Source organism: Hippoglossus stenolepis, chromosome 4 (genome assembly GCF_022539355.2).
Source record: "Hippoglossus stenolepis isolate QCI-W04-F060 chromosome 4, HSTE1.2, whole genome shotgun sequence".
Taxonomy (NCBI): Eukaryota; Metazoa; Chordata; class Actinopteri; order Pleuronectiformes; family Pleuronectidae; genus Hippoglossus; species Hippoglossus stenolepis.
The window spans coordinates 21,537,884-21,550,226 of record NC_061486.1 but is presented as its reverse complement, the minus strand read 5'-3'; the positions used below and the strand labels follow the sequence as shown (position 1 = coordinate 21,550,226).

Genomic DNA, 12,343 nt, shown 5'->3' with positions numbered 1-12,343 from the left:
TTTCATTTTCTACTGGTGACCAGATGTTGATAAACTATCTAAAAATGATAAACCATTAGAACATGCAGTTCTTATTACTAATGGACAATCAAAGTCTTCTTAATCATCACTTCCAGATCTCTCATCTGTGTTTCAAGTAAAATCAACCAAATCACAACAGACTTAAAAAAGACTGGACAGATTTTATGTATTAAAACAAACCACATCTCTTTGTGCACTTATACCTCTGTTTGCTTGTCAAACTAATATCTAGCTATTTGACTAGTTCAGGAATTTTACCAATATGTGACATAAAGCAGATAAAAAAATATAAAAAGTCATTGCATGTAACATTATAGTTGTTTAATTCGGTTGACTTACCTCTTCATCATCATCCATCTCTTCAACAGCGTTGTAAATCTCCATGATATCTGTGCAGCTTGGATCACTGCGAAATTAAGAAAGGTTTTTAGAAATTATATACTGTGGTATCATCACATAGTCTTCTTTTTAAGTTGTTGACATGCATCAATGTATCCCCTTAAACTTTTTTCGAGGAGTTGTATTTTTTAGTATATTCAGCTTACATTTATGTTTGAGCAAATGTTAATATATCTAGTTGTCTGGCCCGTGTTGGAGTTTCTCCATTTTTAGGTGCGATAATGCTCAGGAGAGTGATGAGTAAAACCAAATTTTACAGCATTTATACTAATTATAATAGTAGAGCTTTATTGTCCAACAAGGCTGGAAAATTGCCTTCAGCTCACCAGTACAACATACAATCAAACAAACAGATGAAAGGAAAATACCTTAAAATTTGATTAAAATGCTCTTTGCACATGTAAATGCAAGTAATGATTGATTTCAGAATGAATAGATATCTGGATTATTTTTAGCATTAAATGAAAACTAATATTTTTTGACTGGCAGGAGCTCTTGTTCTCACTGGCATGGTGGCCCACCAGGCAGGTACAGTTGTAGTAGAAACACTGAAAATGCTCAATTATTTTCATACACATTACAGATTCTGATTATTGATGCAAATGATAATTTTAATTATAATGTAATACATTTTTTAAGTTAGTTTTTTTTTTTTTTCAAATAACACCAGCAAAGAGAAGAAGAACTTACTTGACAAATTTCTGGAGGACATTTGTGATGATTTTTGCAGAGTGGGCAATCTTGCTCCTTGGCTCATTGAAAGTGCGGGCGTTATGTGCAATATACCTGGCATCCCAAATTAATGCTGAGAGGCGTCTGTGGACGGATGTGAATAAATATACTGAGTCGCACAAAATATATGCAAAGACAACACAAGAACAGATCAACAGTACAAATAATTCCATGAATTCACTCTGACCAGCTTTGCATTAACAGATATGCAGAAGACAGACTGGAGGGACTGACCTGTAGAATCTGTGCAAGAGTCGCAATTTGATGGTTCCCAGATCAGTAGGATAGGCGATCACAGTGCAGTAGGTGGGATACTGAACCAGGTCCACGGGACCAGAGAAGGGAGCTGCGATCTCTGTAACAGACACACAATGCAGCTGGGAAGAAATTCTTAAAATAAACCCATAGATCCCCTGATGTGGGCAATTGACAGAAAGGAGACTGAACATATTTGAGTAAATGCAACCTAAACAAGTGTCTGTATGTATACAAACCAACGGTGATGAGCTGGTCGATGGCTGCCATGATGCGTTCACACTCGTCGTTCCTGCTCCTCTCCCCCCACTCCCCTGGCAGAGGCTTGTACATCAGCTCGCTCATCTCATCTGCCGTCACAGGGATACCACCTCCTTCAGTCTCTGGCTGCTCGGCTGCACGGGAGGGACAGACCTCTTCAATATACAGTGGAACATCATTATGTCTTATAAAGACTGCATAAGACATAATAATGACTGTACGTCTGTATGTGGTGGATGTGACTGTAAGTACAGTGGTTTTATTTACCATTATCTGGAATGGGTTCCACATCCCAGGGACTCAGTTTCTCATTTTCCCCATTGTCCCAGCTGGGAGGGAACACAAAAATTTGTGTAAGACAGTTTGTCATGTCAGCCATCAAATCTACAACACTGACAAATAATATAATATTATATTGATTATAATCATATATAACTTATAATAAACTTTATTTAAATGTGGAAATTAAAAGAAAAGCAATAAAAAGAAGATAACGATAATTAGTTCCCAAAACAAAAGTGAAAAAAATTAAGCTACACACAGTATGTGTAAAAGATTTGAAGAACAGACATAAAAGATACTAAGGATGTTGCCTGTCTGATCTCAATAACTGTTCCACAGTTTCCGTTCTTCAACAGCAAAGGCCCGGTCACCATTAGTACCACCTTTTCAAAAATGGTATTCTTTTAAAGGGACATAGCATGCAAATTCACTTGTTAGTGCTCACAGTTAATGTGGTATCTGTGTCTCCAACCCAAAAACTCGGGAAAAAACCGTTTTTATAGTTCCTCTAAGTCAGAAACGTCATGTCTTCCTGTTACAATACTGAAGTCTCCTACTGGTCTTGGCCCGTCCCCCGTCCCCCCCTACCGGTTTACGAGGCTGGGGCCCGGCTGTCGGACGCATTTCCGGTGCCGATTCCTCACATTGGCATTTGTCTGATGTGACTGGGGGCTCAGCAGCTGCTCGGGCGACGCCTCCCGCGGAGCTGACGCCCCACAGCAGGAGATCCATGTTGCACCCACCGAAAGCGAAGCGACTTTATATAAGTCTGCCCGATCCGTGACAGCCGGCCGGAGCGCGTCTCGCCAGCGGAAACTTGTTGCTTCGGTTAATTCCCGGTAGTTCGGGTTAGAAGCGCCCGCTCTGTTCACGGGCATTCCTGGTCAGCCAAGACTATAGGTCAGCTTCTGCTCTCCTTGTTGTACCTGACGTAAATGATGCGCCCCACTTCTTTCTCTCTGTCTGCTGCTTGTGTGCTTGTAGTGGATGGCAGGACTATATTGATTGGAAAATTAAAACTCCAGGACAACAAGGGAATACAAGTATGGATATATTTGATAATTTATATCATATAAAATATGTAATTTATATGTTAAAATCATGGGGAGAGGGGGGGCTGCTCATAGCATTAAAGAAGGCAGCAAAACCCTTGTGAGGCTGTTTATACAGAAAGGTGCTGTTTATATGATCCTGTATTTGACCAAGTATGTTACAGACATTTCATTAAGACGGAATCACTTGGAAAATGGGCATGCTATGTCCCCTTTAAAACTAAAATTATTTACAATCTTTAACAAGATGTTTTTTTCATAAAAAAAAGAAAAATACTATTAAAAAATGTCACAAATATGACATTCTGTACACAGTATAAAAAATACATAATCCTGGTTCAATGTGAATGTCAACGATTAACACTGTAATGCCTGTTAATGACCACTGGGGGGCAGTTAGAGTCGTCATAACCAATTGGCTATAGACTGTGAAAACACATAATATTAAGATTAACAAATTAAAACGTAAAATCTAACATCAAATATGTTTTCTGAAAAAAGAAATGTTTGGTTTGGCTTTGTATTTACTTTGTTCTGTCATAGCTGCCGTCTCAAGAGGCAGAAAAAACAAAACTATCCGTTTCTATCTTCAGAAGGCCTGTAATGTCTTGCAGCTTTGTTTTAAATAGGGACAAAAGTGACAATCTCATTGTGTTAGAAACTTGCTTGTACCCCCAGTTACCCTGTCCAGACAACACATGTGTGGTTTTCCCACCTGACTTTGAAACACTGGAAGAGACTGTCAGGGTATTCAGGCTGGTACGGCTCCTGACAAACGATGGTCCCAAACCACCAGGCATCGTCTATTACTGAACGAAACCTGTCGCCTGCAACAGAGAGAATTAACATAATTTGAAAGTTTCATGAAAATGTTTTTCAAGTTCTGCCTCAGAAACAAAATGACTATAGACAGACAGACTGATGTGTTGATCACTTTATCTCTCTACATTATATGCCGGGGTGATAAAAACTGAAAATCCTCACAATAGAATAAGGGTGTCCCGCTCAGGGGTATGTTTTACTATATTGACATAAAGGCATTAATTTCACTCAAGGGAGCATCTTTTTCTGTGTATATTCATGTACATAAATCAGATAAATGGAGGATAATACTGAACATAAAAACAAAACGTCAGCCATTAGGGATCTCTAAATCAAAAGATTAACATAGACCTAGTTTGATTACATCTTAAAGCAGCTTGGGATTATGGTAGTTGTTGTCTTCACCACCGCTGTCCATGGAAATCTACCTGATACAATTCAATAACATCTCTAACAAGGTGCATAAACTTACGTGGTTGCCAGTTTCGACGCAGCGCCTCGTCATAACTTTGCCTCAAAACCAGGAAATCTATAACATCAGGCATGTCGTGGTACCTGTTGGAGAAATCAGTCATTTTAATGGGAAAGTGCTTACATCCTTTGTCTTTGTGAAACTGAACCTCAATCATGATGAGTAATACGAAACCATTTTACAAAAGAACAGCACCAGAAATGTAGCCAGCATTTCAGCACAAAAAACATATTTTGGATGCAGAGAGCTCATTATCTTCATCATAAGAGCAACTCAACCCACAAATGTGGCCATTATAAATTTGGAATAAAACATGCCTAATTTTTTACTAGTGATCTTTGTGAATTTACATTCAGCTCATACAAGACACAGACAAATGCCACTTTCATGTGTTTAAAGAGAATAAGACACACATTTTAATGTGTTAATATGTAATGTGTGAGCCAGTTAATGAAGCTGAGCTGCTTACTTGACAGAAAACGACTTGTCTGTGATTTTTCCAGTGCCGTGGTCGATGAGAGTCAGCTTCAGGCAGCAAAGTGTTGGAGGGCAGACTTCATATTTGATCCCTGTGATCTTTACAAACTCTTGGTCCTAGAAAACATACAGAAGGGTTTCCATTCATTTCCTAGACTTCTACTTGTGCCGATGAGATAAAACATTATGATCACTCAAAAAGCTAAAAAAACACAATTAAGTGTGCAGTCTCTCTTACATGATGTTTATGGGAGGAATACGTCACAATGCATAGACTACAAAGACTTTGTAGATTATATTCAACATTTTTAAAATTGAAAGTATTTTTCAAAACTCTTCTACCAGTAATGTTTGACTTTTCTTTTAATTTGCTCTCATCTTACCCGCAGCTCCATTTTTTTCCAGGGCTGTTTGTCTAAGTTGATGGGGTACAGTTCACTCCGACTCACTGCCTCAACATATGCTTCATGTCCCTGCCGAAAGTAGATCACCTGAAAGACACCAAAAGAGTCAGATCTTAGAATGCAACTGAAACACTGGATGATGATGATGATGATGATGATGATGATGATAAATGTTTTTACTTTGTATTTTTACAAGATAATGATGATGCTCTGCTATGATCACCATAGGAACTTACAAAAGTATTTAGACTACATCTACAGTATATGTTAGCTTTATATATTTAAGAGCAATCAAATAATAATATTGTTTCTCAATTCTGCTGACAGTTTTAAATCACCTGAAAGACATTTATAAAAAAGATTTCCTTCCATTTTCTTTATGGTAAATTTCTAGGGTTGAGTAATTTTTTCTCTCCATTTCTTTAATGTGCCAATTAAATGATGTTTAGTCTCACAAGGAAAATATTTGATCTCGTTGTCATAAGGAGCATGATTATCTGCCGATATTTTAAGGTTCGGTTACAACTGGAAAAGTAATGATTTATATTTGAGAAGACGTTACCGAATCTGAGGGATTGAAATAAATCTCGTAACAAATACAAATTTTGTACTATCAAATAAAAGAACTGTAAAAACACCGATCCTAATATTAGCATATACCTCATCGCCCATTTGGGGAACAAACGGAGACTTCCTGGGAATGACATCAGTGATCCATGGTGAAGGTCTGAACTCATTGGACACTTCTCTGTTGATGGATGGTCTGGCCTTCAGACGCTGATTGGAGCACAAAGATGGAAAATGTTATAAGACTGAATATGAAACCGTTGATTTATTGTTATACAGTATTTCTTCAATGAGATAATCTACAGCACAGTGACATGTCAGGATTAGTAATCTCACAAGGGTCTGACAACTCACCCGTGGTGCCTTGTTCTTCGCTTTCTTGGACTTCTCCTTGATTTTCTTCTCAGGATTCTCCTCCTCATCACTCTGCTGCTTCTCCTCCTCTTCCTCGTTCTCTTCCTCCTCCTCTTCAGAGGTGCTGAGTCTGCGCTGCACTCGTTTCCGTGACGACAAGGGGGTGGAGGGCTGCAGATTTATACCGGCATCTGCCGTCCAGTCAGAGTACTCACTGGACGTGTGGCTATCCAATCAAAAGTAGTTATGATTAACATTTACATTTTAAACACAGATGAAAACAGGCTGGAAAAAACATGTTTAACTAACTTGTTTAAACTTGTTTAGATTCATGGAGGTGACACAAAGCAGTAGCAAAAACTTTTCACATCAAAATGATAACCAACTCAGTTTTTGTGATGGGAAAACCTGTACTCTGGTACACTAAACAAGTTTAAACAAATGCTTAGAATAACTTCCCAATACTTTGTGATCCATGTCTAGACAACTTTATACCTTGAGCTGTCACTGTTCCATTCCTCCTCATCATTAGAGGACTCCAGATCACTCCCATCCAAATCATTGTCCTGAACACATTCAAAACAAAAAAACAAATTGCTTAACAATTGAAAAAAGGCAAATAGAGAAGACCTCATATACTTGTAAATTAAGAAGATATGGCACCTCAGAGTGAAGGTCAGAGTTTGGGGTTTCCTCTCCCTCTTCACATGACAACTCAAGGAATTCCCTCGAGTCCCTGCGGCCGTGGGCTCGCTTTGTAGTGCAGGCCTCCTCGTCTGAATCATCCTGATAAGACAGCGCAAAATTTTTCGTACTGAAAGAGTTGTGAACTGGAAAAAAACCCTGAAATCTTTGACAAAGAACTAATACAGAGGACAATAAATAAACCTCTCTCTCTCATATATATATATATATATATATATATATATATATATAGACAGACAGACAATTTGACTATTCAACACAGAAGCTGTAATGTTGTTAAATGCAAGTTACAGATGGGTTGAAGTCCAGCACATATTGTCCAATGAAATTTCACAAAGTTGGGGACACAAATCTTAAAAAATTAAGACTTCCTTCACAAGTAAAAGAACAAGAAACCTACTCGACAGCTGCTGTAGATAATTCGCCTCTTCTTTGCATTGTACAGAGCCACCTCCTCATCTCCTTTGGCTGTTCGGATGTCCTCCTGGTCCCTGAATAACAATTTCCACAATGTTTCAGATTAAAGAGAAACAGCCCCTAGACTGAGAGAATTATGAATGCTATAAAATTTAAAATGGAAACTACATTCTGAAGCATATTGAGCCACAGGCATCAGACAGCTTTGTTTTCTGGTGTTCACACACAATGTCATGTACAATTTGAAAAAATTGTTATAGGGGATCTTTAGTCTGTTGATGTCAACCAGGCTAAGTTCACTTTCTTTTTCCTAAATTCTTTATATGTGTAATAATAGATGGCCTTGTGAAAATAATGTCTTCACCAAACTCAACCAAGTTATTAAAATGATCTTTCTAAAGTAAATCATTTTTTTTACAATTCAGTTGATACAATCTAAATATTGATCTGATCTAAAATGGGAGTAGATAAATTTTCCTTTGCAGCATTGTAAAACATAACATTATAAAAACTAAAAACTAAAGTGCATACCTCTACCAAGGCCCAACAATAAAACCACATTTAAATCCACTAGATTCCAATTTTGTATTTGGATCTGCACCAAATTGCACACAATCATAAATATTGAAAATTGTCGCATCTTTCTCAGCCCATACCACATCCGTGCACCAAGTTTCACGCTAATTCAATTGTTTTTGCATAATCCGACAAACTATCAGAAAGACAAACAAAATGAAATCATAACCTCCTTGGAGGAGGTAATAGTGATTTGTCTTTTGTGTAAACAGTATCCCCTTGGAAATAAAATTTTATGAGTCATATACTTCATAGTTCAATTTATGGCTGGTAAAGAAATAAAATAATACTGCAGGTCTCATACCTGTAGCTGCTGGTTGCCAGTTCAGGCACCACCACCCTGCGTCTCCAGGCCTGCAGGTCCCTCTCAGTGGCTATCTGGCTGCGAGGGGCATTCTGGTGCATCTGCCGGACGCCTTCCACCTGTCCGCTGCGGCGCAGACCCACATTTGGGGGCGACTGCACATCTGCTCGATCATTTACAGACACTGAAATTGAAAAAATAAACCCATTAATGATAAGTGGGCTCACCACATCAACACATCATCTAAAACAATTCATTCCAGCTCTGGTGCTGTATTGATACCTCTGCGTGGCGTGCTTGGTGCTGGTGTGAAGGCTGCACCCTGTGCCTCAGCTTGCCCCTCCGGTCCTGCTCCAGCAGGCAGCGCTGCCTCTGTCCCAGCCTGCGACTGCCGGTCCTGATGCTCCCTGAGCTGTTCCTCCCTGAGCTGTCGGATGGCTTCGTCCAGAGGGCTGCTGCGTCTTATCGTAACCTCCTCGTGTTCTGCCGTCTGCTGGCTGATCACCTGCTCCACCACCTCGCCGTCGCCTGAAGAGAGCGAAACGAGGAGAGCGAGAGAATGAGTGGGTAGTAGAGGACCTTCATAATGGACATATACTTATAGCAGGTTGTTTAAAGAGGCTTGAAATGTTATTAAATCTAGTCTGGCTGATAAAGCAGTGAAAGTGGACTGGACTTATGCATAAAATGTACATTCTTGCCAAAATTTTTGAAATGAAGTCAAAAGAAGGTCTTACTTGTGGCTACATATCCCAGCTGAGGAACCAGGTGTTCAGCAGCAATGTTCTCCCGTCCTGGAACGAGACGCTGATACCTGATGTAATACAATAAATCAAAAACATTGATCCGTTTGAGATACATTAAATGGAAGACAACTATGAAATGCCTACACTGATCCTGCTATAACAATTGCAAGTAAAACAGGGACAATAAGACTATAAAATAATAAAAACGATGATTATGAAAATGCTCTAACCTGCCAATTTTCATCATGGCCTAGGGCAGGGGTCACTTTTGAATTCTAAATGTAAGCAGAGATCTACCACCCTGATATCTTTCAAAAACCCTCTTAGGGTCATATTTATTATTTTTGCAATTTCTGTTAAAGGCTCAATGTACGAGTATAAATATACACAAAGAAAGGCAGTTATTCAACTTTATCTATTCAATATTCACATTAATATCAATTTATTCTTATTTACAGCATCTGTTCAATGCATAATATTTAGCTTCTGAGTTCAACAATATGTTCACCTGCTATTGCAGTAAAATATTTTTTTGCATAGGCTTTGCCTTGACTATGGCCATAAATATGACTATTTCCTTGTATAAAAGTAGTCCTGTGTACTCAAATAAATACCAGTTTTTTTTTTTTAAACTAAACAATTGATTCGGTCAACAGAAATCCTGGAGTGCTTTTATTTTGAAACGCATACGGAAAGTGTTGCAACCATTTACGTTTGGGACATAAATTCTACAGATAAACATTAAAACTCAGCTGAAAGATCATCTCTCAGTTATTCTGCTGTGAACCACAATGTTTATCTGTCAGATTAGTCACAAATGTACGTATTTCCAACACTTCCCTAACCCCTTTCAAAGTAAAAGCACCCCAGCGTTCACTTTCTGAATCCATTCATTTGTTCTAGCACGGCTTTGATTGTTATCGCAAGTGCGGAAGATGCAGGTCTTCATACCGTAATGTCCTGACATTTAGTTAAGTACATAATCCGACTTGTATTCAAGGAAATGCAATAGATTTACCAGCAGCTCCGCCACCCGCAGTGGACACGCTGCAAGTGTGAACAACAGACAACCGACACAAAGCTGGTCTGCAGCGCAACCGCAGCAAGTGAGTCCAGAGTTGGGATTGACAGTGAAGACTGTCGAGATCGAGCAGTCGGCAACCACTGGTCGAGAGTATGAAAAACCTACACGGACTAATCTTTCAAGGGATGGAGACTGTACTGCTGCTGTATACTTGAAAGAGGACCATGTCTACCTCGGAGGATGGGGGTTTCCATCCACATCCACCAGGAAAGGAGGGGGCATGAGATGGGGAGCCTGCTGAGTCTGTTCATCCAGCACGAAGCCGTTGGCATCTCGGATCAGTGGTCTATAGTCTGTGTGGAAGAACACCTGGTCTGGAAGCTGTGGTGAGACCAGGAGAGAGGATGGATAAGACACCATGCTGCTTTAGATGTATTAACACGCACGCACGCACGCACTTTGTCTTTTACCTGGCAGTATGGATGAATCATTTGTATAAACATTTAAAGTACATTTTCCGATTAATTCTTGCCTTCTCATATGGCTTGGAGCTGCCGAAGCCAAAGATGAGCAGATGGCCATGAGAGTCTGTGCAGGCAAAGCGTTGGCCATCGGGAGTGAATTTGCAGTCGAACACAGCTCCATGACCTTGGCCTTCAATCTGGATGAGAGACACAAATTCACCCCAGGTACAGAAACTCATTAACAAGGGAGGCAAACTCTATGCACAAAGGAGTTTTTCCACAGGAGCTCAAATAAATTTGTAGGTATTTGTAGGTTTAAGAATGGTTCATACAATATGTCCTTGAATAATTTTTACCTGAAGGACCACAAAGTACAATTTTCTAAAATCTGTTTCCGCTTCCTCTCAGTCTTGCTCATTGATGCATTTGTCATGTTGCGTATTGCTGTGTGTCTCTGATCTGAATCGAGTGATAAGCGTCACTGTACCATGTTGAAGTAGTGCTGTGTGTTTGTCCCTCGCAGCAGATTCCATATAAAGACATTCCCATCGTGACCGGCAGATAGGATGATCCTGGGGTCAAAAGGATGTGGCTCCAGCACAAAAACCTCAGCCTCATGGCCCTGAAAACACACTTCAAGTTAGTCTCTGGTTTGTGGAGGTTAATTCCACTAGACTCAGCATTTTATTAAGAGAAACACAACATTGTGCACAATTACTTTGAGGATATGTAGCAGCTGTCCTGTGTAGGAGTTCCACACTTTGAGGAGATGGTTGTTAACAGCTGTGATGACTGTATTGTCATGGCGATCCCACGCTACCATGGTGACTTTGGGTTTGAAGTAGCTTTCCTCTTCAGTCATTGCTTCAGCACTGTGAGAAAAAAAAAATCCAGTTGGAAAATACACATATTACAAGTATACACCACCTACAGCATTATCCTGCGTCTTTGTGTTTTCTCTATCAGTTAACTGAAGGTAACGAACTGGTTCATTTCTGCTTGAAAAAAAAGGAAGGAAGAGCAGCATGCTTCCTATTTAATGGAATCAAGTTCTATGAGTGACTTCCTCAGCTATATAACAAATAACAAAACCTGTGTGATGCTGATGATTTTCTTTTCCGATGAAACAGAATACCTTTTATATTGGACTTGTTCTTTGTAAATGAACACAAAACTGAATTTAACACATGAAAATGTTGAGAAAACATATAGCTGGAAAAAGTGTTTTTGCTATTAAAGCCATTGTCAGACATGACCTCCAGAGAACTCGGTCCGGACTTTCTCTGCAATTTGTCGTTCACAAAAGCAACAAATGATTCGGGTGTGGGGAGGTGCGGCAGGCAGAGGCAGGATATAACATATTGATTCTGCTGCGACGATCCCCTTTCTTTGTTTACTGCACATCAACACCGACGTCGCTCTTATCACCACAAAATCTCTTGACATCTTCGACATGACACAGCTTTTTCTTCCAAAGATATTTGTATATTTGTGTCTGGTTTTTTTTCATTTCTGCATCTGTCGCGTGTTAGAAGTGGCATCAAGCAGCTCCTGCGGAGTTTCTGCTGACTTTATACTCTGGGGCCAGGTGGAGAAAGTCAGCAAAAACTCTGGTAGAGGTTTGCATCTTCACTAGCCTCACGATTTGATTACAATTCAGCAGTCAACGATTCGATTCAAAACGATGCATCTCGATGCATTCCAATGTATCACATCCACAATTTTATATTTTACTGCACATGACTGCTTTTTCATCAATTAATAAAATCAGTCAGACAAACATGAACTCTGTTTTTATTTAGAAAGTGCTTTAAAAATATTACCGACTGTTACTGTTATTACAATTGTGCCGTAATTTACAAAATAAAGATGACAGCGGTCAGTGCTCTCCACACTGATTTCACATTCATTCAGTTTAGACTTATGTGCTGCACCTAAGGCTTAAAAGGACAAACTGTAATTATAGCCTTTACTGGTTCCCCCCTTAGCAGCACCACTGCACTGAGCGC

The 12,343-nt window shown here is 39.4% G+C and overlaps 1 protein-coding gene across 2 annotated transcripts in view; it reads right to left on the bottom strand.

The window, feature by feature from the left end:
* The window catches only part of brwd1 (bromodomain and WD repeat domain containing 1), a 29,628-nt gene that overhangs the window by 6,718 nt on the left and 10,567 nt on the right, over positions 1-12,343 (bottom strand). Inside the window, exons 14-34 of one of the 2 annotated variants that reach the window (XM_035154018.2) lie at positions 11,053-11,206; positions 10,822-10,956; positions 10,403-10,531; positions 10,103-10,251; positions 8,838-8,914; positions 8,383-8,628; positions 8,101-8,284; positions 7,204-7,294; positions 6,762-6,884; positions 6,594-6,664; positions 6,099-6,324; positions 5,838-5,954; positions 5,157-5,264; positions 4,766-4,890; positions 4,297-4,379; positions 3,718-3,829; positions 1,936-1,997; positions 1,647-1,823; positions 1,387-1,507; positions 1,111-1,236; positions 361-427 (exon numbers count right to left, since the gene is read on the bottom strand). In XM_035154018.2, the coding sequence (XP_035009909.1) occupies positions 361-427; positions 1,111-1,236; positions 1,387-1,507; positions 1,647-1,823; positions 1,936-1,997; positions 3,718-3,829; positions 4,297-4,379; positions 4,766-4,890; positions 5,157-5,264; positions 5,838-5,954; positions 6,099-6,324; positions 6,594-6,664; positions 6,762-6,884; positions 7,204-7,294; positions 8,101-8,284; positions 8,383-8,628; positions 8,838-8,914; positions 10,103-10,251; positions 10,403-10,531; positions 10,822-10,956; positions 11,053-11,206 (2,683 nt within the window). The remainder of the gene's footprint in view (positions 1-360; positions 428-1,110; positions 1,237-1,386; positions 1,508-1,646; positions 1,824-1,935; positions 1,998-3,717; positions 3,830-4,296; positions 4,380-4,765; positions 4,891-5,156; positions 5,265-5,837; positions 5,955-6,098; positions 6,325-6,593; positions 6,665-6,761; positions 6,885-7,203; positions 7,295-8,100; positions 8,285-8,382; positions 8,629-8,837; positions 8,915-10,102; positions 10,252-10,402; positions 10,532-10,821; positions 10,957-11,052; positions 11,207-12,343) is intronic. The other variant, XM_035154019.2, reaches the window with a different exon arrangement.